The sequence below is a fragment of the Sphaerodactylus townsendi genome, linkage group LG05 (genome assembly GCF_021028975.2).
Source record: "Sphaerodactylus townsendi isolate TG3544 linkage group LG05, MPM_Stown_v2.3, whole genome shotgun sequence".
NCBI lineage: Eukaryota > Metazoa > Chordata > Lepidosauria > Squamata > Sphaerodactylidae > Sphaerodactylus > Sphaerodactylus townsendi.
The window spans coordinates 12,999,601-13,024,480 of record NC_059429.1 but is presented as its reverse complement, the minus strand read 5'-3'; the positions used below and the strand labels follow the sequence as shown (position 1 = coordinate 13,024,480).

At 47.3% G+C, this 24,880-nt stretch overlaps 1 protein-coding gene across 1 annotated transcript in view; it reads left to right on the top strand.

The window, feature by feature from the left end:
* FSTL3 (follistatin like 3) overlaps window positions 1-18,514 on the top strand; it is a 32,963-nt gene extending 14,449 nt beyond the window's left edge. The window contains exons 2-6 of the mRNA XM_048498826.1: window positions 3,316-3,321; window positions 8,908-9,098; window positions 14,254-14,469; window positions 15,114-15,341; window positions 18,462-18,514. Coding sequence (XP_048354783.1) covers window positions 8,957-9,098; window positions 14,254-14,469; window positions 15,114-15,341; window positions 18,462-18,493 — 618 coding nt within the window. The 5' untranslated portion in view covers window positions 3,316-3,321; window positions 8,908-8,956 and the 3' untranslated portion in view covers window positions 18,494-18,514. The remainder of the gene's footprint in view (window positions 1-3,315; window positions 3,322-8,907; window positions 9,099-14,253; window positions 14,470-15,113; window positions 15,342-18,461) is intronic.
* The last annotated feature ends 6,366 nt before the right edge of the window (window positions 18,515-24,880 follow it).

Here is a 24,880-nt window from a genome sequence, read left to right as displayed (position 1 = left end):
AGTCTGAGCGAGGAGTCTGGTTGCTTTTTTGGAAAGTTGCCATCCTGGGAAGCCTTCTGGCCAGGTGTTTTGCTTTTTGCTCCAGCGCCTGGAACGCAGGGGAGATCTGGAAGAGTGTGTGTGTGCAGGGTGGGGGAGAGTTTTCAAAAAGGCTGTCAGACAAAAGAAGGCCTTCTGCTTGATTGATCGCTGGCTGTTTGTAGCTGATGATTTTAAAAGAAACTTTAATGCGGCCACACCCGTAAACCCTAAATACCAAGAATCCTTTAAAGTGCTGGGAGATTGTCCAAGCAAGAATTCAAAATTTTCGATAAAAATTCCTCTGCAGGCCAAATGTAGTTGCTACCCTATTGAGCTCGAGTGTCTTTTTTAAGATAATGAATTGGGCGTTCGTGACTTACAGACAGGGTGGTACAGTGGATTACCGTTTAGGACAGCCAGGTTCGAACCCCCGATTTGCCATAGAAACTTGCTGGGAGGACCTTGGGCCAGTCACAGATTCCAGCCTAATCTACCTTACAGGGTTGTTGTGAACATACCAACAACAAATAAGAACAATTTTCCTTATAATTATGATTATATCTAATATGGAGGAACCGGGTTTGATTCCCCACTCTGCCGCTTGAGCTGTGGAGGCTTATCTGGGGAATTCGGATTAGCCTATGCACTCCCCTGCACGCCAGCTGGGTGACCTTGGGCTAGTCACAGCTTCTCGGAGCTCTCTCAGCCCCACCTCCCTCACAGGGTGTTTGTTGTGAGGGGGGAAGGGCAAGGAGATTGTAAGCCCCTTTGAGTCTCCTACAGGAGAGAAAGGGGGGATATGAATCCAAAACTCTCTTCTCTCTCTCTCTCTTCTTCCCTAAAACAGGCAGAAACAAACAAAAAAAACCTCACAAGGTAAGCCAACATTTTTAGCTCACTCATTCAAGAGCAATGGAGGGAGCTACTTCTTCCCCCAGTGCACGAGGAGCTAGTGAAATTCATGATGTCAGCAGTCACAGAGCTCCATTCGCTATGTCAGTTTCATGAAAACTCCAGGCGCAGGAGCAGTATACCCTGGCATGTTGTACAGCAAAAGCAATGTGCTATGCAACGAGGATCAACAGCAAAAATGGAGTGTAACAAAAAAATATATGCAATGTGTTTTAAGTTGTACAGCAAGCCACCAGAACGGGAGTCTGCAACGCATTGCTCGTGAGTCAAATGTGGCTCTCTATGGCACCCCGTGCGGCTCTTGAAAAAAGAAAATGAAAGCTTTACCTGATGCAGGGGAGTCAAATGTCCTCGCCTCCCCGAGAGGCCTACTGCCTTTGAACATGAAGGTTCCATATAGCAATTGCGACTAATAATGTCACTCCCTGAACTGGCTTAATCCCTTTCAGGTACTGCAATTCATCGATTCTCAGCCTTTCGTACCTTGTATCTCACCAGTCTCTGTCAAAGAACCTGTGTGTTTCACCAGTGCTGTGTTCAGATTTGTGAGTTGGGGCATTTTCTATAATGTGATGATGATTTAGAAATGACCTGGTGCAAATAAAAAAATTGGGGGGGGTCGTGGTGGGGTGGCTGCCCATGGGTGGGGGGGGGGCATCCAACTCAGGTTTTGCCCAGGGCTCAGATTTGCCTCTGCCCCCTTTGCTGAGGGGGGCGGGGGCTGGCGAGGGAACCTGTTACTAAAAAATTTTGGATCCCACCACTGGTCGGTGGGAGGCTAGAATGAAACATTAGGTGAAGGGAATGGCAGGCAAAGATTTTTATGGGACTCAAAGGATGTCTTTGTGATCCTTTGTAGAAAGGAAAATTACAGCAGTGAACAGTGGATAGCGACTCAAATAAGAATCACGCAGATTGGTGCAAGTGCATTACAATTATTATCATACAGTGTGCTCCTGTATATATTGATTACTTGGCTGAATTTGTGTCCTGCTCTTCCTACTGTGGCAAGCTCAGAGTGGCTATCTACATGTTGACAGGAATACAGTACAGGTTAAAACACAATAAAAACACGGCAAAACAATCCACAATAAAAAAAAACAGCACATAAACAAACCAGGATGGAACAATTAGATAGAAGGGAAGTAGGGGAAGGGGGAAGGGAGGTCAGCAAAATGATTCCGCCGTCGCTGCCCTCAACCACAGGCCTGGCGGAAGAGCTCCATATGAGACAAGTCTCATATGGCCCTCAACCACAGGCCTGGCGGAAGAGCTCCATATGAGACAAGTCTCATATGGCCCTCAACCACAGGCCTGGCGGAAGAGCTCCATATGAGACAAGTCTCATATGGCCCTCAACCACAGGCCTGGCGGAAGAGCTCCATATGAGACAAGTCTCATATGGCCCTCAACCACAGGCCTGGCGGAAGAGCTCCATATGAGACAAGTCTCATATGGCCCTCAACCACAGGCCTGGCGGAAGAGCTCCATATGAGACAAGTCTCATATGGTCCTCAACCACAGGCCTGGCGGAAGAGCTCCATATGAGACAAGTCTCATATGGCCCTCAACCACAGGCCTGGCGGAAGAGCTCCATATGAGACAAGTCTCATATGGCCCTCAACCACAGGCCTGGCGGAAGAGCTTCATTTTTCAAACCCTTCAGCATTGAGACAAGTCTCATATAGCCCTGGTCTCCTGGTAGACAGAGCATTCTACCAGTCTGGGGCCAGACCCAAAAAGGCTCTGACTGTAGCTGAGGACAGTTACAAACATTAAAGTGCATAAACACAGTGAAAACAAGTGCAATAAACCATACAAATGCACGTTCCAAATATTCTCAGGGACAAAGCTCTTAGCTGTTAGAGTTCTTAGTTGTTAAAGTGTCAGTGTTCGCATGCAATACTGCCGGTTTCTCGCAACAATGTCTTCTCATTTAGTATTAACAGAGATCCCTTATATCTTTGATATTTTCAAGACAAAGTTCTTAGTAATTAAGATGCATGCATAAGTATACTGTACTTCCAGTTTGACAAGACTCTGTCCCCTTATGTTGAATCAACATATGCAGTACTTGAGAAATGAACGGACTCGTCTGTGCAGACTCCGTCTGTGTAGGATGAACGGAATGCGCTATATTAGCGGTTTTCGAATAGTTTTCTTCAGATCAATGATGGCTGATATGTGAGAAATATGTGGGCTGCGTTCTAAAAACATCCTAAAACCAGATTTGCCACAACCGGTGTTTCAGCCACAGAAGAAGAAGAAGAAGAAGAAGAAGAAGAAGAAGAAGAAGAAGAAGAAGAAGAAGAAGAAGAAGAAGAAGAAGAAGAAGAAGAAGAAGAAGAGGAGGAGGAGGAGGAGGAGGAGGAGGAGGAGGAGTTTGGATTTATATCCCCCCTTTCTCTCCTGCAGGAGACTCAAAGGGGCTTACAATCTTCTTGCCCTTCCCCCCTCACAACAAACACCCTGTGAGGTAGGTGAGGCTGAGAGAGCTCCGAAAAGCTGTGACTTGCCCAAGGTCACCCATCTGGCGTGTGTGGGAATGTACAGGCTAATCTGAATTCCCCAGATAAGCCTCCACAGCTCAGGCGGCAGAGCTGGGAATCAAACCCGGTTCCTCCAGATTAGATACACGAGCTCTTAACCTCCTACGCCACTGCTGCTCAGAAACCTGATGAATGTTGATCACAAGTGGTTCCTGGAGATCTATTATTACAGTTGATCTCTGGAAACAGAGATCAGTTACTGTGGAGAAAATGGCTGTTTTGGGGGTGGGGGTGTGTGGAATCTATGGCATTGTACCGTGCAGGTGTCCCCTCCCTAAACTCTGCCCTCTTCTGGCTCCAACCCAGTGGTGGGATTCAGCCGGTTCGCACCACTTCGGCAGAACCGGTCGTTAAAATGGTGCTTGTAAACGACCAGTTGTTAAATTGTTTGAATCCCACCACCGGAACCGGTTGTTAAATTATTGGAATCCCACCACTGCTCCAACCCCCCTGCCTCTCCAAACCTCCAGGTATTACCCCATGCAGATCTGGCATCTCTGATCATCAGTAATATCAATTATGAAACAGCAAGTCAGTTACCACTAATACTAAATTGTATCTATTTTATTACTCAAAAAGACTTTTTTAATATTTGCAATTAGTTCAACAACTAGATTAGAGTCCAGTGGAAGAGGAGAAGAGTTTGGATTTATACCTCACCTTTCTCTCCTGTAAGGAGACTCGAGGTGGCTTACAAGCTCCTTTCCCTTCTTCTCCCCACAACAGACCTTGTGAGGTAGGTGGGGCTGAGATAGTCCTGAACGAACTGTGACTAGCCCAAGGTCACCCAGCAGGAATGTAGGAGTGCAGAAACACATCTGGTTCACCAGATAAGCCTCTGCCACTCAGGTAGAGGAGTGGGGACAAACCCGGTTCTCCAGATTAGAGTCCACCTGCTCACTACATCACGCTGGTTCTCAGAGCAGCATCTTACAGACCAACAAGATTTTGGGCACGCAAACTTTCGAGACTCAAAACTTTTTTTGTCAGATCTCTGACGAAGTGAACTTTGACCTGAAAAAATCTTGTCAGTTACGAAGGTGCTGCTGGATTGTCATCTAGTTGTCCTACTGCAGACCAACGCGGTTACCCCCTGAAACTATCTTCCTGGCTGTTTGCTGAACTCTGTTTTGATGTGGTGTAGCTCTCAAAGGTTGTCAACTCTGGCTACAGAACTTGTGAACCACAAATATCAAATACAGCTCATCACCCCTGCAGGCGCTCAATAAACAACCCTCTCTTTTTTGGCTTCTTGGGCATACCAGAAATTATGTGGACATTGAAGGCTTCTCATGGTGTTAAAAAGAAATGTCAGCACGCAACGGGGTAAGAAGATAGTCAAGCACCTGGCCACCAGCCATCCGTGGCTGGCACCCACTGGACTGGGATGTCACAAGATTCCAGACCTGCTCTGCTTAACATTGAGAAAACGGGTGAGTGAAAAAGGCCACGACCAGAAGATCAGAACAGAGCCTCGTCGGGCCGTTGAAAGGGAAATCCACCTCTCTGCCACCCCCGCCACGAAACCCAAGACAAGCGACTTGGGAAAGTAAAAAATTTAGGAGTGTCTGGCTTGCCGAGACGGAAATTACTGAGGAATCGCTCATGAGAAATGAACTATTAATTCACGAGATTAAGGAACAAACAGCCTTTTGATTTGGGTGCCAGCTGGCGGGCTGCTTTGTCGGGCGGTTGTCTCGGAGAGCCCTTGGGGGGAAATCATGCCATTCCGTATGGGAGGAAAACGGATCAAAAGCCCCAGCCAGACCTCACACGGTCTCCCCACCCCGTTTCCCCCCCCCCCTTAGTCCTACTCCTTATGTAGTCTGTCTCTGTCTGATTATCTTTATTCTGGAATCAAACAAGGCTTCTCTTTGAGGCTTAGATAGATGGGCCCGAATTTGAACATGGGTTGAAACCCGGAATCCTTTTTTTTACAAGACACCAACACTGGACTCTAAACTACATAGGATTGCCAACCTCCAGGTGGGACCTGGATATTTTCCACTGTTACTATTGATCTCCAGATTCAGTTCCTCTTGAGAAGATGGCAACTTTGGAGGGTGTACTGTGTGGCTGATTATACACTGATGTTCTGCCCCGTGTTGAACGGAGATTCTTTTTTTTTATATCCCCACTTTCTCTCCTGTAGGAGACTCAAAGGGGCTTACAATCTCCTTGCCCTTCCCCCCTCACAACAAACACCCTGTGAGGTAGGTGAGGCTGAGAGAGCTCCGAGAAGCTGTGACTAGCCCAAGGTCACCCAGCTGGCATGTGTGGGAGTGCACAGGCTAATCTGAATTCCCCAGATAAGCCTCCACAGCTCAGGCGGCAGAGCTGGGAATCAAACCCGGTTCCTCCAGATTAGATACACGAGCTCTTAACCTCCTACGCCACTGCTGCTCCTGGGGCAGAGCTTCTGTTACGGATTCCGTTTCCCTCTTCTCACACTCACTGCGTGGCAGATCCTATAGTCTCTGCTGTTTGTGCGAAGATGGAACAAATGGGCCTGTGCTATTCTTTGCTTTGGGCTTCTTTTCACCACCCTGCCTCCCACGTTCTACTTTCACCCTCCCCAGTGATCGGGAGGGCTTTTTAAAACTTTAGTTCAACTTCAAGCATTTGTACCATAACAGATCTCTCGCAATAATGATAGATCTAATGCAGAAATATTGAAATACCAAGGAATAGCAAAATAACAAGTCTCTCCTTCCATGGCGGCAGCAGTGGCAGGAAGTAGTGTGTGTGTGTTGGGGGGGAAGAGAATATCAGTTCTAGGACATGGTGGTACAGGGAATTGCTTTGCCTCTTTCATTTGGGGGAATTATTTTTGGAAAGGGGCTACAACATCAATATAACTGCAATAACAGCAATATCGATATAATAGTACTTTAAAGAGCTTTAACAATTTAAAGAGCCGGCAATTTAGTGACTGTGTGTCTTTAAGAGTGAGTTGATGGGCGGAGTTAAGAGAACCAGGAAAAGCAGACCTGGACGAGTTCAGCAGGCAAGCCGTGCAGCAGGCAGCGGAGAGTATCCTCACATGTAAACAGCGAAACAGCGAAGTGCCCCGAGAAAGGAGTTCCATGAATAATGGGTCTATGGAAGCATATCCTGCTGAGGTCCCTCCCTTTCCCAAAACCATAGGCCCCACCCCCCAAATTCCAGGTATTTCAAACTCAGCGCTGGCAACAAAGCTAGGAGATCCTGGTGGACCTTGAACCAGGAATTTCACGGGCGATGGTGTGATCTAGTGAGCTACATAGTTAAAAATCTTCTGACATTTCTAGAAGGGAACAGGGTTACATGTTTGCTATACTTTGGCAGATTTACTCTAACACATTTAGGACCTCAGGACCTCCCTGTTTGAGCTTCTCCGATTTTAGTGATGACAAACTGAAACTGGGTAGCCCTCCTGAATTTTCAGAATCTAGCATGAACATTCTAGAAAATACTCTTGGGGGTCAATGTTTGGCAGCGTTGCTATACCCTATTTCACCTAAAGGGCGATTCTCCACGGGCGATGACTTGTGTGATACTCATGTGATAAATCACGCTTTTAATCAGAACTCCCCACCACCCAAGTACCAAACATGGCTTCATCAAGGTTCTGGTGCGCGTTCCCCCCCTCATCACGCATTTTTCCAGAACCTGCATTGAAGTGCACCTTTTAGCCAATCAAGTGCTGAAGCCGGTTCGGTGGGGAGAAACAGGGGACAGACGCATCTTATTGTTCCCGCCCTTGGAGCCTTCCAGCCAATCAGAGTGCAGTGGGCTGTACACCAAGTTCATGCAGGCTTTTTTTTTGCTGTATGCTGGACGTGGCTACATAGCAACGAAATAACGTTGCTACGAGACAACAATTTGTAAAAATTTGTTCATATGTGCCGACATAGCAACGTAAAAATGAAAATAAGAATATGAATTTTCAATCAGGGGCGGAGTAATGTTCCCGCTCCGACCCAATAGCCAATCAAATTCCTCCAACACAGCTACGTAGTGACATAGTTACGTAGCTGCGAGTGAACCCCCCCCCAAGGTCCCGCCCCAACACATCACGAAAGCCAATCATGATGAGGAAGCACACACCCACTGAGCAGATCACGTGTTTGTGGGGAGTGTTACATTGCTTGAATCCTTGATAGACATCAAGGTCTTCAGTGGAGTGGGGTGGGAGAATGCGTGATGAAAAGGTACTGTTTTTTAAAAAACCTGGATGTTGGTTCAGTCAGTTGAAGTGCAGTGGTTGCGAAAATTGTGTGCTTCCGCATTAGAATATAGTTCCGGACGTCTATGAGAATTATAATTCATTTTTACGCATTGCCTTTATCAAAACCATGATTGAACACAGTACATTGATACAAGAGCATTTATGCCAAAATGTATTTTTGCTTTCACACTTTCAAACAGATGGGGGGGAGCAGGGCTAGGTAGGCACTAGGAACCAGGGAGAGCATTCTACAACAACGAAGGTCCAGCGTGCTTTGTTCTGTGGTGGAGGAATATGCAATCTACTAACATCTTTATGTGAAACAAAGTCTAGCTCTGGGCTGGAGAAGACTACAGCCCTCTCCCTCGGTTGGTACTTCCTGTTCATGTGCCACCTTTAAGCACCTAGTCCAGTGGTGCCGTGATGTCTACGAACACCTCTCATGGAGCCCACTAAGTGTTTTTAGAAAGAGGGTATGGCTAGGTGAGGTTTTTGCAGAATGGCTTCTGATTGGCCATTGGGCATTTGATTGGCAGTGCGTTTTTTTTAACTGACCACAACCACCACCACAATGCAAAGATCTCCATGGTGTGAGTGAAGGTCAGCGGTGGCAGCCATTTTGTGGCTGGTTCTTCCTCGGCTTCTGATTGGCCATTGGGCATTTGATTGGCAGTGCGTTTTTTTAACTGACCACAACCACCACCACAACGCAAAGATCTCCCTGGTGTGAGTGAAGGTCAGCGGTGGCAGCCATTTTGTGGCTGGTTCTTCCTCGGCTTCTGATTGGCCATTGGGCATTTGATTGGCAGTGCGTTTTTTTAACTGACCACAACCACCACCACAATGCAAAGATCTCCCTGGTGTGAGTGAAGGTCAGCGGTGGCAGCCATTTTGTGGCTGGTTCTTCCTCGGCTTCTGATTGGCCATTGGGCATTTGATTGGCAGTGCGTTTTTTTTAACTGACCACCACCACCACCACCACCAGGCAAAGATCTCCATGGTGTGAGTGAAGTGGTGGCAGCCATTTTGTGGCTGGTTCTTCCTCCTATGGCAGCCACTGCGGAGCAGCCATTTTGTGGCTGTGCTCAGCCTGCTGTGCCAGAGTCACAAAGGTGTGTGTGGGCTCAGAAAGCTTGGGAACCTCCGACCTAGTCTACCTAGTCTTATATGTTGCTTGTGCATTTGTTTAACTGGCTCTTCTTGTACCTTCCTCCCAGCAGGAGGGATCTGTTGGCTGCAGCAGGGACGAGAAGCGAAGTGTAGCATGATCCTCCAGACTGGCGTCACCTGGGAGGAGTGTTGTGCCAACGGCAACACGGACATGGCGTGGTCCAACTCTTCTCACCCAGACAACAAAATTAGCCTCCTCAGGATCTTGGGCCTCGTGACCTGCCACCCGTGCAAAGGTACGCCGTGCGTGCATGGATGGTGTAATGGGATCCCGATTTGTCCTTCGATGTGGCAATAACCCCAGCGTTGCATGATGGGAGCAGTTGAGACTTGTGTGCAAGATACTCGAGAACACACCATACAGCAGTGGTGGCGAACCTAGGGCACGGGTGCCAGAGGTGGCACTCAGAGCGCTGTCTGTGGGCACGCGCTAACAGAGTCGCCCCCCCTCCCATATCTAGGCTGTCCTGGGCTGCTGGGCTCAATTATTAGCATTAAACCTAAGACCTAGTTTTGGGGAAGCAGTGTAGGTAACCCTGTTAAGCGCTGTTCAACCCCACGGATTTCCATGCGAAGAACTAAAGCGCGATCCTTTACCTGGGAGTAAGCTCAGTTGCTGGCAATGGGGCTTGCTCCTGAGTAAACCCTCCTAGGGTCGTGATTCACCCATTGGAAGAATTGTACAATTGCTTCAAAGCAAAGCCACCGACTACCACCAAGCTTACTCCTGAGTAACGCACGGCCCGGAGCCAACCGTTTTTTCTAAACTAAAACCTTGGTATTCGGGTTAAATTGCTGTGTCGGCACTTTGCGATAAATAAGTGGGGTTTGGGTTGCAGTTTGGGCACTTGGTCTCGAAAAGGTTCGCCATCACTGCCATACAGCAACCAAGCCCGTTTGGGTTTGTTCAGTGCTTGGATGGGAAACTTCCATGCCCATGGCAGAAAGTACCCTCTCTTTCACCCCTGCTGCAATCATATCAAATATGAAAGACACTCCCTTTTAACATCAGAATGACCTTTTAAGAATCATCCGGCGCCCCTTTTTGGCTGAAATTCTCCCAGACAGCCTGGGAGGCCCACACGTCTCCACTGCCACAAGGGAATTCGTTGCATTCACCTTATCCCCCACCCCCGTCTGAACTCTGCCAGACAGTTTTTGCTCCAGGGTGACCCACCAACACAGTACAACCGTCTGTCTCATTCCCTTCTGCCTCTTTTCTAGCCAAAAGGAGTCCCCCCCCCCCCCCCGGACAGCCTCTTTGCTGACTTGTTGCCTGTTCTTGTTTTCGAGTCACGGAAACTTGATGCAAAACAGGAGAAGCTATTGTTTGATAAAGTCTTCTCCCGGCTCTCCTAAAAAACACCCCCGCCCCTTTCCAGCCAATCACATTTTTTTGCCTTTTGCATGCACAAACATAGGCCGTTTCTGCATGGGCCCAAAAAGCCGGCTAAAAGGACGGTAAAAACAGCATTATAGGCGGGGAGTTCGCACAGCCATCGCTGCAGCGGGCCCACAACAGTTTATTCGAAAGTCACTCACTGAGCATGTCTTTTCAACAACGGTGCTCCGCAGTCAGCATCGTGCAAAGCGCCCGCCAGGAATCAGTGCCGCAGAGCCCGCCCCCCACAATGGCGGCCCACGCTGGCCAATCCTGGTGCTGAACACCTGTAACGTCACCCTGGGAAAAAAGAACACAGTTTGCAAAGCACAGCTGTGCAAAGCGCTGGGATTCTGCCAATGCGCTACCTGCCCATGTGAACACTCCGTTGCTGCAGCGTTTCCAATAACACCGACAGCCAGAGGCGTTCCTCCCATTGGGCAAAGTGGGCAGTTGCCCAGGGCGCTCCCTTGTGGGGGGCGCAAAAACTGCAGGTTCGTTTGTGGGATTTTTTGTATTTTCAGTGTTTTTCCATTTTTGGCCTGCAGAGGGCGCAGTTTTAGGCTAGCTGCACCAGAATTTCAGGGATGTTTCTAGAGACTCTCCTGATGCTATCACCCAGGTTTGGTGAGGTTTGGTTCAGGGAGTCCAAAGTCATGGACTCCCAAAGGGGGTACCCCATCCCCCATTGTTTCCAATGGGAGCTAATAGGAGATGGGGCTACACCTTTGAAGGTCCATAACTTTGGATTCCCTAAACCAAACTTCACCAAACCTGGGATGTATCATTAGGAGAGTCTCCTAAAGATACCCTGAAAGTTTGGTGCTGCTAGCTTAACAATTGCATCCCTGAAAGGAGGCACCCCCCAAATTTCCCCAGATTCTCCTTTTAAATCCCCCCTTTAGCATGGATTTAAAGGGAGAATATGAGGTCCCCAGTTTAAACATTGAAAGTGATGCTGTTTCAGGGTGGGGGAGAATCCACCCCAAAATAGCATCACTTTGAATGTTGTTTAAACTGGGAACCCCAGATTCTCCCTTTAGGGTGGATTTAAAAGGAGAATCTGGGCTCCCTAGTTTAAACACCATTGAAAATGATGCTGTTTGGGGTGGATTCCAGCATCATTTGTTTAATTTGTTATATATTCCATTTCAGAACTTTTAAAGTTCTTGTTGAAACCATACTGTTTTTTCTTTGAAATAAATATTCAAAAACATGTTTTATTGGTATCTATTTTTATTTTTGAAATTTTCCAGTAACTGCTGCATTTCCCACCCTAGACTTATACATGAGTCAATAAGTTTTCCCAGTTTTTTGTGGTAAAATTAGGTGCCTCGACTTATATTCGGGTCGACTTATACACGAGTATATATGGTAAATTTTACACCTTACAAATGTCCCCCTGTGCTTTTATTTTTATAATTGATGCTTTGGGGACTGCTTGTGCTTCTAGTCCTCAATGACTGCAACGCCTGGACCACGGCTGCCCTCTGGCACTCTCTTGGTCTTTTATGAGGGGATTTTAGGTTTGAACAACTTCCTTGATGAAAACAACTCAGAAGCAGATTTATTTCAGTAGAATCCCTGGCCTGGTGGTGGTGGTTGTTTTCATTTTGTCCAGTCCTCTCAGTAGTACAGTAACAAAATAATAACGGTTTTTCATCTGTGTGAGGGGAAAGGTTGAAAAAACACACACCTGATAGGCTTCGAAGCCCATTTGAAGTCTGATGAAATTTTAACTCTGACACAATTTTATTATTTAATTTATAGCTGGTGTATGTTATGGGCTCAGATCAGTTTAAGGTGGTTGGTCCCCACCCAAATCCTCCCATTACTAGAGGGGTCACAGCAGTGGTGGGATCCAAAAATTTTAGTAACAAGTTCCCATGGGGGTGGGATTCAAACAGTGGAGTCGCGCCAATGGGGCTGGGCGGGGCACGACGGGGGCGGAGCATTAATAATATCTCTGTTACTGTAAAAAAACTCTTGCTGTAAAAAAAAAGTTCCTAATTTCCAGCTGGTATCTTTCTGTCCATAATTTAAACTCATTATAGCAAGTCCTATAATCTGCTGCCAACAGAAACAACTACTTCTCCTCTAATTGACTGCCTGTCAAATACTTAATACTGCCTTTCAAATAACAAAAGAAGGATACTTTCCTTAAACAAGGAACTTTACCATATTTCTAAAACATGTTTTTTAAACAGCCCAACAGGGAGAATTATCCCATTTTCTACCTTCGCGAACCAGCCTCATAGGAAACAACAGGACTTTATGATTTTTGGACCTAATGGAATTTCTAACGGAAAAGCAGACCCAATTAGTAACCCCCTCTCGGCACACACACTCTCGGCCACTCTAGGGAACTGGTGAGAACCTGCTGGATCCCACCTCTGGGTCACAGTCTATTAAGAAATTATATGGCAATCCGTCCCGTATATGGCCAGCCTGTGCTGCTTGAAGTGCTGCTTCAGAGAGGGGCGGGCTCAGCCTCACTTTGTGGTGGAAACTGCCCCAAAATGGCAAGCACAGGAATGAACATTACTAAGTACACTTTTTCTGTAGGACCCTTACATGGTATCTTCACATCCTCTTGCATACCTAATATGTTGCACCCCCTTTTAGTGGTCCCTTCGGTTGTACACCCTTTTGGTGGTCCCATAACATCTGAGGGACCTACTGCCCCCCCCCCCCGCCGGGAGGGAGGGGTTAGTGACTGGACACAAGGAATTGCATATTTGAACGCTGTGTTTTATGGGGATTTTTTTGGTTGTTTTAATCCTAATACAGCCATATGTGTTTTTTACTGTAAATTATTGATGTTTTAAATTGTGCTTTATCTATACGATTTTAACCGCCCAGAGCCCTTCGGGGGTGGGCGGCATACTAAATAAGTAAGTAAGTAAGTAAGTAAGTAAGTAAGTAAGTAAGTAAGTAAGTAAGTAAGTAGATATAATAATAATATAATAATAATAATAATAATATAATAATAATAATATAACATTATAATATAATATAATATAATATAATATAATATAATATAATATAATATAATATAATATAATAGTCTAACCTCCAGGTTAGACTATTGTAACTCGCTCTACGCGGGCCTTCCCTTGCGTTTGCTCCGGAGACTAAAGCTGGTTCAACATGCAGCAGCGCGCTTACTCACAGGCAGCGCCATCTACGATCATATTCAGCCTGTATTGCGCCAGCTGCATTGGCTCCCGGTGGAGTTCCGGATCATCTTCAAGGTATTGGTGGTGACCTTCAAGACCTTGCAGCGGCCCTGGGACCCTCATTACCGCCGGGACCGCATCACCCATTATGTCCAGCCGCGACCTCTTACGTTCACGGAGGCCAATCTATTAGTGGTCCCCTGGCCCCTGTGTCGCGGCTGGCCTCCACACCGCAGACCAGGGCCTTTACGGCTCTGGCCCCGGCCTGAGTGGAACAGCCTTCCTCCGGCTGTTAGAGACCCTGCGGGACCTTAGCGAATTCCATGAGACCTGTAAAACAGAGTTGTTCCGCGGGGACTTTGGAGGGTCCAGCCGCTGAATGCTGGAGTTTGGCCCCTAGCTGATTCTACACCTGGGCCTTCCATCTAAGATGGCTGCGCCACCTCCCCCTCTCTTTTCCCGGGGAGAATTTTAAAATTGGGGTTGGCGGGGCCTCTTTTACTGTTATCGCTGTTTTAAAAGGTTTTAGTAATTTATTTAACTGTATTTATATTTTTGTGTTGTACACCGCCCAGAGCCTTTCGGGGATGGGGCGGTTTAAAAGTTTAAGTAATAAATAAATAAATAATATAATATAATATAATATAATATAATATAATATAATATAATATAATATAATATAATATAATATAATATAATATAATATAATATAATATAATAATATAAATCTTCTCATTCTCTACGACTGAGCCCTGGGCGTCGAAATTAAGCCCTAAGCACTGATGTAACAGTTCACCCTGGTGAAGGTCCTTCATTGTGTCTTCTTCCCAGAATCCTGCGAAGGAGTGGACTGTGGAGCTGGAAAAGTCTGCAAAATGAAATATGGCCGCCCTCACTGTGCCTGCGCCCCAGATTGCTCCAACCTACCCAGGAAACTGCAGGTGTGCGGCTCGGATGGGTTCACCTACCGCGACGAGTGTGATCTGCAGACGGCCAAATGCAGGGGCCACCCAGACCTGGAAGTGATGTACCAGGGCCGATGCAAAAGTAAGCCTGCTTCCACACCCTCTTGGTTGCTAGTGCGTAATGAAAAGTCTGCTTCAAAGCAGAGTGGGGATTTGAATGCTCGTCTTCCCAATCCCAGACGAACCCTCTAAATCAGGGGTCCCTCACCTTACTGACCATGTGGGCCCAGTGGTGGGATCCAAAATTTTTAGTAACAGGTTCCCATAGTGGTGGGATTCAAACTGTGGCGTAGCGCCAATGGGGCTGGGTGGGGGGCAGCGGGGGGGGCATGGCGGGCATTCTGCAGGCGGGGGGCATTCCCTGGGGGGGGCTGTGGCAGAGACGCGGTCGCTGCGCCCGGTCCTTGGTAGGGAGGCGAATGCAGGCGCCAGGCTGCCACACTTGGCATGATGCACCTCACTAGACTACTTCCAGTTCTGCTACTGCTGAGGCATTAGCTTCAAAGGCAAAATCATTGCCAAAATCACCATTAAGTAACCCCCCTCTCGGCACACACAAATAGTGGTAACCTACTCTCAGGAACCTGTGAGAACCTGCTGGATCCCACCTCCGGCTTCAACCCCCCCCCCCCTGAAAAAACTGTTCTTAATTTGCTTTGCTGTGTTGTAGGTGTCTCTCAGCCTTTGCCTAGTCTCAGTTTCTCTGTTGGTAACTTCCTCTTGCAGAGTCATGTTCTAGTGTTGTATGCCCTGGGACTCACACCTGTGTTGTGGATCAGACCGGAAGCGCCCACTGTGTGATGTGCAGAGCTGGCCCCTGCCCTGACCCCACCAGCCTAGACCGTGCAATCTGCGGCAACAACAACGTCACGTATCCCTCTACGTGCCACCTACGGCGAGCAACCTGCTTCCTTGGGCGATCCATTGGAGTCAGGCATTATGGAAGCTGCGCAGGTACACTCTGCCAGGTCTAGAGGATTAGGCCCAAGATGGATGGCCCAAGATGGCCCAATCCCATCAGAACTCAGAAACTACCAGTTTTTATGTTTAACAGAGATCGTGTGTTGGACACGTGAATTGTCAACAAATGTGTGTCTGGAGTTGCATGCTGTGAATTTAGCTCCCAAATGTGAGGGGGCATGATTTGGATCTGGACCATCATTATAGAGAGAAAGGAGTTGAGCCTTCCCATCTGGGTCTCTTTCCCCACCTGAAAGGGCCCCAGGTAACTGCTATTTCCCCTGTTGTAATCTTCAGTTCATCTAAGTTCCTCAGAGTATCTGAGGAGCCCGAGGACAAAACCTGAGTTTGGCGAACCCCCCCCCCCCCCGCACCCCATATGGGCGGCTACTCTGTTCCACCACAACCAAACAATGATTTTTTGCTCCAGCTCACAAAACACTTCCCACCCCCAGCAAAACATACATGGCTCTCTCCCACCAACTCTTTCCTAATTTTGTCTCACACCAACCCTATGAGGCAGGTTGTTAGCCTGAGAAACAGCTCCAAGCCAGTGCAAGTGGGTATTAAGCATGTACATTTCTCACAAATCACCCCCAGCAAACATTTACCAAACAAATGTCAGCATCATCTCTCATGAAACACCTCCAATTGGAATCCAACCCCAAACAGCCTCACTTTCAATGAATTGTTTTAAACTAGGGACCCCAGATTCTCCTTTTAAACCCACCTTAAAGGGACAATCTGGTGTCCCCAGTTAAAACAGCATTGAAAGTGATGCTGTTTTGGCGTGGATTCCACCCCACCCTGAAACAGATCATTTTCAATGTTTAAACTGGGGACCTCACATTCTCCCGTTAAGTCCATGCCAAAGGGGGTGGACTTAAAAGGAGAGTCTGGGCAAATTTGGAGGTGCCTGCTGTCCCGGGGAGTTGCAATTGTTAAGCTAGCATCACCTAGAATTTTAGAATTTATCTTTGGAGACTCTTCTGATGATACCACCCAGGTTTGGTGAAGTTTGGTTCAGGGGTCCCAAAGTTATGGACCCCTCAAGAGATGCTTGGCCCCATCTCCTATTGGCTCCCCATTGGAAACAATGGGGATGGGGGGCACCCTTTTGAGAGTCCATCACTTTGGACCCCTGAATAACTCCTAAAATTTCCTAGGTAGCATCATCAGGAGGAGACCCTCCCTGAAAATCCCTGAAATTCTGGTGCTGCTAGCCTAAAGCATGCCCCCTGCAGGGCCAAAACTGAAAAAAAACACTAAGAACCACAGAATTTTTGTGGCCTTCACTGGGGCACCAGGGACATGGGGTGCCCATGTCCCTGAACAACCATCACTGAAGTTCCTACAATCAAGCAAATAGCAGTTCCCAGGGGCCCTTTTCATGGCAAGAAAATGGTGGGGGGAAAGAGACAGAGGCATAAATGCCAAAAGGGAAAAAAAACCGCTCACTTGATGGCCATAGAGCATTTCAGGGGTGGTGCAAGCCACTGGGAGGAGAGGAGCACTTGAGGATGACTGGGCACCTTCCTTATGAGGAGAGCTGCAGCGTTTGGGGTCTTTAGTTTGGAGAGAGGCGTCTGAGGGGGGGGGGGATATGATTGAAGTCTGTAAAATTATGCATGGGGTGAAAATGTTGACAGAGAGAATTTCTCTCTCTTTCTCCTGTCTACTAGAACCAGGGGCATTCATTGAAAATGCTGGGGGGAAGGAGTGGGACTAATAGGAAACACTTCTTCATAGCGTGTGATTGGTGTTTGGAATGCTGCCACGGAGGTGGTGATGGCCACTGACCTGGATAGCAAAGGGGGCTTGGACAGATTTATGGAGGAGAAGTCGATTTGTGGCTACCCATCTTGATCCTCTTTGATCTGAGATTGCAAATGCCTTAACAGTCTAGGACTGTGGTGGCGAACCTTTGGCACTCCAGATGTTATGGACTACAATTCCCATTAGCCCCTTCCAGCATGTGGTTAGCCATGCTGGAAGGGAGGCTTGATAAGAGCCAACCAGTCCATAACATCTAAGGAATATAAGAACCGCCACCACTGATCTAGAATGCTCAGAGCAACAGCCATGAAGGCCATTGCTTTCACACCCTGCAGGTGAGCTCCCAAAGGCACCTGGTGGGCCACTGCGAGTAGCAGAGAGCTGGACTAGATGGACTCTGGTCTGATCCACCTGGCTTGTTCTTATGTTCTTATGAGATTGGAAATTGTTTGCAAATGTTCTGCAAACATTTTCAGTGACTTGGATGGAAAGGACCGTGGTTTGCCACTACTTCAGTTAAGACTTTGGGAGGTGCCCTCTATCCCCATCATCTTTTCTTAGGCCAGTGATGGCGAAACTTTTTGAGACCGAGTGCCCAAATTGCAACCCAAACCCCACTTATTTGTCGCAAAGTGCCAACCCGGCAATTTAACCTGAATGCTGAGATTTTAGTTTAGAAAAAAACAGTTGGCTCCCTCTCCCTGTGCCCCACCCACTCGAGCCAGAGACTGTGCCCAAACCTCCAGCAAGAGTCCTGTGGCAGCTCTGGTACTCTCTAGCATCTCTGCCTCCTCTGCCCACGAGACGCAGGCACCCGGAGCACAGGCACCAGGCCTGCCAACCAAGTCATCCCTGCTCACCGCGGTGCGCGCACATTGTGCTCAGTGGCCCAGGCCAGCCTAGATGTGTGTTTGTGTGGGGGGGTGATTTTCCGCCCCCCACGTGATGAACTCTGTGCACGTGGCCAGAGAGAGGGCTCCAAGTGCCACCTCTAGCACCCGTGCCATAGGTTCGCCATCACTGCCTTAGGCCATGCTAATTGGCACAGTACCGTGTTTCCCCGAAAATAAGACAGTGTCTTATATTAATTTTTGCTCCCAAAGATGCGCTATGTCTTATTTTCAGGGGATGTCTTATTTTTCTGTGTGTTCTGTTCGTCGGGCATGCTTCCAAACAAAAACTTTGCTACGTCTTACTTTTGGGGGATGCCTTATATTTACTTATGACAGAAACCTCTACTATGTCTTATTTTCAGGGGATGTCTTATATTCGGGGAAACAGGGTACGTATGATTTAAAAAATGCATTTACCTGCTTATTGTTTATTTTCTTCCTACAGCCCTGAACAAATTACTACTTGGACACAGATGATGACGAAGACACATATAAGCCATTTTCCACGTTCCATTCAATTCCCACACCATGCAGGGGCATTATCTGTAATATTGTACAGACTGCATATACCTGATATTTATTGACCAAAGTCCTTATTTATGTAAATAGATATATAGAGGTATCTGATGTAACCTAGGTATTTTATCCTAATCACTCAGTTTTTCATAATACGGTTTCCCAAAGGAGAGAGATCTACTCAGCGGGCAGGGAAATACAAAAACTGCAGTTTTTGGATAAGTATCTCTTCACACATTAGATAGTTAAATTTGTGGAACTCTGTACTAGGATGTGATGATGGGCACCAACGGAAAGACTTCAAGAGGAGAGGGACAGATTCATGGAGGACATGTTCATCCATGGCTACTGAATCAAAATGGATAATAGTCATGATGCATGACTATTCTCTCAGTATCAGAGAACAGCAGACCTGTTGTTTTTTAGGTGCTGTGTGGAATGCAGGCAGGATGAATTCTACCCTTGGTTGTCTTGTTGTAGGTTTCCTAGGGCACCTGCTTGGCTGCCGTGTGTGAGAACAGATTGCTGGATTTGGTGGGTCTTGGTCTCATCCAGCTCAGCTTTTTCTTACATCCCCTTAAGTCTGATTTAAAACCCATTTCCTCTGCCTTCTGTTTTGGTCCAGGCTCAATGCGCCTCAAGTAGTAAACAGCGATGATGGCCCCTTGAGTTGCTCACTGACAGCCAAAGCCTGGCCTGGTAACTTGGAGGAAGTATTGACATTACCTCTTTGGGTATACGAGGGAGGTTGACTTGGTTTTAGGTTTCCCATATGGATTATTTGCCCAGAGTTTGTTGGGGAAGTAGCCTTCCCCTCCCACTTGAATTATTGGTGCATTTGTGTGTAACTCCTGGGGTTTCCCTGGTTTTACAAAAAATCTTTCTCAAAACTTTCTCAAAGTTTTGGGAAAGTTCACAACACAACCTGAGGGAGGGAGGGGCTGCATGTGGGTGGAAAAGTTTGGATTTTCTGATTTATGACCATTGCTGGTGGACAGGGGACCTGGCAATATGGTCCCACACGCAACAACCATCCCTCCCACAATCCCATTTCCTCTTCCTACTACCCAGGTTTTGTTTTAATCAGCAATGTAATAGCATTATAGTAAGATCTCATATCAAAAATATTATCAGGTTCCTTGAATTCCCACTTTTAATTTGGTTTTAAATGTAAGTCTGTGGCCCAGGGGTCCCTCAACCCTTTGAGCCATTTTGGCACAGTGCGGTAGGCACAGCCACAAAATGGCTGCCACAGAAGGAAAAGCCGGTCACAAAATGGCTGCCATCTTATCTCCAGTCACACAGTGAAGATGCTTATTATGTGGTTGCAACTGCTGCCAAATTATTGGCCACCAAAATCTCCACAGCCAATCAAATGCGCCAGTGGGCAATCAGAGGCTTGCAGGGCAAAAGCTCCACCTGGCCCGCCCATTTTCTAAAACACTTGGTGGGTGATAGGAAGGTTGCCAACCTCCAGTTAGCCCCTCAAGATCTCCCACTGCAGACAAAGAACCTCAAACCCTGCAGAAAATGGCTGCTTGGCAGATGGACTGCTAAGCCATTACAGCCAGCTGGGGTCCCTCCCCTTTTCAGGCTCAATCCCCAAATCTCTATACTCTGTCTCAGAAAAAGATGTTAGTATAGTCCAGTGATGGCGAACCTTTGGCACTCCAGATGTTATGGACTACAATTCCCATCAGCCCCTGCCAGCATGGCCAATTGGCAGGGGCTGATGGGAATTGTAGTCCATAACATCTGGAATGCCAAAGGTTCGCCACCACGGGTATAGTCAGTTGAGATGCAGCAGTTGAGAAAATTGTATGCTTCCGAATTAGAATATAGTCCCAAACGACTATGAGAATTCTCCTTCATTTGTATGCACTGCCTTTGTCAAAACCATTATTTTGTACATTATTGAGCACGGTACTTCGTTGCAAGCATTTATAGTTCATTGAACAAAATATATTTTTACTTTCAAACAGATTGGGGGGTGGGGGGAGGAGCAGGGCTTGGTAGGCTTTAGGACCCAGATGGAGCATTCTTCTGCTGTTTGTAGATGGACTGTTAAGACATTATAGCCAGCTAAGGTCCCTTCCCACTGTCAACCTCCAAATCTCTAGGTATTTCCCAACCCAGAGCTGGCAACCCTACAGGAAAGGTGTTCGGAGGTGCCCTCGTGCTCATGGGCACCGCATAGGGAATCCCTGCTCTAGCCCCTTTACATGGAAAAAAGATCTGCAAAGAAACGGACTAGAGACTTCCATTTCTGAAAACTGAAACATGGGAACACAGAGATCCAGGTTTAGATGCTGGTATAACAGTATATTAATATAACACTAGGTATCGCTAATTAAATGATGAAAAACAACCAGACAGGCCCTTTAAAATCTAAGGCTCATTCCGCACATGCAGAATCATGCACTTTCAAACTGCTTTCAGCGCTCTTTGAAGCTGTGCGGAATGGCAAAACCCACTTGCAAACAGTCGTGAAAGTGGTTTGAAAACGCATTATTTTGCGTGTGCGGAAGGGGCCTCAGATTTGGCAAGTTTCAGATGGCAGCACAATCTACCATTTGTGGGATCCTACAGAAACAGCAAAGAGGTGTAGGAGAGAATCAAGTGGTCCAGCCGCAGGTTGTGAAAGACTCTAAAAGACACAGAAGCAGAAGCACCCTATTTTTAGCCTGAAACTCATAGGCCCAGTGGAGTTCACTAAACAAACTCATGTTGCACACAGCTGGTCTCAGAAAGCAGGTATGAACCAATTAAAGCATCTGAACAACCACCAAGGGTATCCCACCCATGAGAGTTTGGTACAGTTGTCAAGCAAATAAGATGGCCAACCACCAAATGGTGGCTGAAGATCTTCTCCAGGCAACAGAGATCAGTTCACTTGGAGAAAAGAAGAAGAAGAAGAAGAGTTTGGATTTATATCCCCCCTTTCTCTCCTGTAGGAGACTCAAAGGGGCTGACAATCTCCTTGCCCTTCCCCCCTCACAACAAACACCCTGTGAGGTAGGTGGGGCTGAGAGAGCTCCGAGAAGCTGTGACTAGCCCAAGGTCACCCAGCTGGCATGTGTGGGAGTGCACAGGCTAATCTGAATTCTCCAGATAAGTCTCCACAGCTCAGGCGGCAGAGCTGGGAATCAAACCCGGTTCCTCCAGATTAGATACACGAGCTCTTAACCTCCTATGCCACAGCCACTTTGGAAGGTGGATTCGATGGCATTGTAGCCCCTGGAAGTCCCTACTCTCCCCAAACCAATACAGGAGCTAATGAGTTAAAATAGTCCCATGTCAAGAAAACACACAATGTTCCCAAGAAGCTGTAGGTAACTTACCTTAGAAGGACTCCAAGTTTGTTATGAACTATATAATGATATTCAAGTTTGAGAATATTTGTAATTGATTGCTGAAAGGGGGACCTTGTTTATATTGGTTGGCTAATAGTTTGTATTTTGGTTTTCTGATATGAACGTTGCAATGGATTTAGGTCGATTCCCCACAGGGAAAAACATCCTGGGATTGGACCAGGACCATAAAGTACAGTACCTTTCAATCAGTGGTGGGGTTCAGCAAGTTCGCACCACTTCGGCAGAACCGGTTGTTAAAAGGGTACTTGTAAACAACCAGTTGTTAAATTATTTGAATCCCACCATCGGAACCGGTTGTTAAATTATTTGAATCCCACTACTGCTTTTGATCCCAGTCTGTCACTCCCCACGGCAGCCGAGGTCTGGAGTTGAAACCGTGTTCAGAGCCCGGGATCATCTTGACGCCTCTTCTGCTCCTCGTTCCTGATCGGCTGTTGCTTTAGGATGTGAACATGAACGGGCGTTCCTTTTTTTTAATGTAATGTACGTAGCTACGTCATCGCAAAGCATAAAGCACAGGTGTCATACTCGCAGCCCTCCAGATGTTGTGGACTACAGTTCCCATCATCCCCTGCCAGTACGATGCTGGCAGGGGTTGATGGGAACTGTAGTCCATAACATCTGGAGGGCCACGAGTATGACACCTATGGCATGAAGCAACGTGGCCAAGAACAGCACACAAATGTGCGCCTATTAGTTGCATGGTCGTGGCTTCGTATGCAAGAAGATTTTTTTAAAAAAAGGCACGTTCCTGCCCGCCCTGAGCCTCCCGTTCTGCACATGCCCAGGAGACTTAGCTGTGATCGGCTGGCAGAACGAACAGAGACTCATGGCAGGAAAACGATTTCCCACAATACCGGGCTCATCCTGTGTTCACCAGAAAACCCCAGAAAAGGTGTACCTTCCTGGCGGTTTCTGAAAAATCCTGGATGAGGGGGAATTGCAGGGCTGGCACGGGACTGAGCTGAATTCAACCCAGGAGCCGTGGGGAGTTCTCCCGTTGTCCCGAGACACCTACCAGGGCTATCATGCGTTATTTCCCCTGTGGGGAATCGACCTTCTATGAGTTCTGCTAGATTTGTTGGGGAGCCTGAAGCTGTAGGTAGTTCACCTCAGAAGGACTCCAAGTCTGTTATGAGCTATATATTGATATTCCTGGGCTATATTGGAACCCTTGAAGAGAAGAACAGATGGCTCGAAAAGGCAAAGCAAAGTTGCAAGGCCGGCTAGACAAAAGCCAGAAAGGGACTGAGACTCTGCTAAGTCTGTTTGAGCACAACAGACCAGAATAATTATATGTTAATTATTGGTTTTTAAAAAAATATTTGATTGCTGTTATATACGTTATTTTTTATGAAAGAGAGAAAATAAAAAACGAGTTGGAAAATTGTATGCTGTAATTTTTGTGAAGTGCCAGAAGGTGGGATCCCACTGTCAAAAGAAAGTGAAACTCCTTTTAGTTTTCAATGGAGAATAATCTCCCTCCTGGAATTTAAGTTGGGTGTCACTTGCACTGATAACAGGGTCCACTTCTAAGCGGGGTCCACCAAGTCCGGCCTGAGCAGCCATTTAAGAAGAAGAAGAGTTGCATTTATATCCCCCCCCCTTTCTCTCATGTAAGGACACTCAAAGGGGCTTACAAATTCCTTTCCCTTCCCCCCTCACAACGAACACCCTGTGAGGTAGATGGGGCTGAGAGAGTTCAGAAGAACTGGCACTAGCCCAAGGTCACCCAGCTGGCATGTGTTGGAATGTACAAGCTAATCTGAATTCCCCAGATAAGCATCCACAGCTCAGGAGGCAGAGCGGGGAATCAAACCCAGATTAGAGTACACTTGCTCTTAACCACTATGCCACTGCTGCTCCTCCGTGAGCAAGACCGCTGCAGACTCTGGTTCCCCGGGCAGAAGTGCCATGCCTAGAAGAGCAGCAAAAGCAGAGCTGGATGTCATGAGCGTACGGATGACAGCCCGCTCCCAAAAGCCTGACGGCTCCTCCTCAAGGCGAGAGAACTGACTGTCTCAGTTTCCCACCAGAAAAACAGTCCCACAGCACCACCGTGTGGACTTTCTCCAAGCAAGGGAAAAGTGGAACCATTACAACAAGGCCCTCTTTAGCTACCCCTCCCGCCCCCAGTCATTCTAGAAAAGGGTTCCCAGCGTGGTGCCCAGGGGCACCGTGGTGCTTAGCAACCTCTGGTGCCTGCCTACTATTTTGAGAAAGTGGGTGATGCCAACTGGGGGGTTTACCCAGCAAGGCCTTGGACCGGTGCCAATAACGGAATTCGGGGAGAGCGCCGACCACCTGCTATTGGTCAATTCCGCACTTGCGTTATCGACCTAACTTTGAGCTGCGTTCAGCCTAAGTGCTCCGCACAACCACTGGAATCGACGTGGTTTTGTACCAGCTTCGCCCAGTGTAACGGTCAAGTTTCTGACTCCAGTTGGGAACTACTACTTTTTCAGGGAACCACGCTCAAACTCAGCTCGATTCCAGTAAAGTGTGGCATCTCTGGTGCCAGGAGTCCCCCATTCAGCCAATCACTACTGAGTGTTTCAGGCATGCGTACAGCTGGCCAATCGAAAAACGCCACCTTCGTCCCTCCATTCCTGTGGCAGTTTTTTTTATAACGTGTGTGGGTATAGACGGAACATGGCTGTAGAACAGTAGCCAATCGGAACAGAGCGGCAAAGAGGCACAGGATGATCCCGCCCTCCGAGCTGGGATCAAGCTGGTTGCAGTGGGGAACAACAATGGCTTCAACCTAGGTCAGTACCCTTCTCAGGGAACTGGGTCGAATCTATTTTTATCGTGTGCGGAATCGCCCATTGTTTACTTAAAACTGCACCATAAAACTACCAGCCAGTTCACTGTGGCAAAGTTTTATCATATCGTCACCAAATTTTGGTAGGGCTTGCCTTCTCCATCAAGAATATCCAAGAACCGAAAAAGCACAGAACAGGAAACACACACA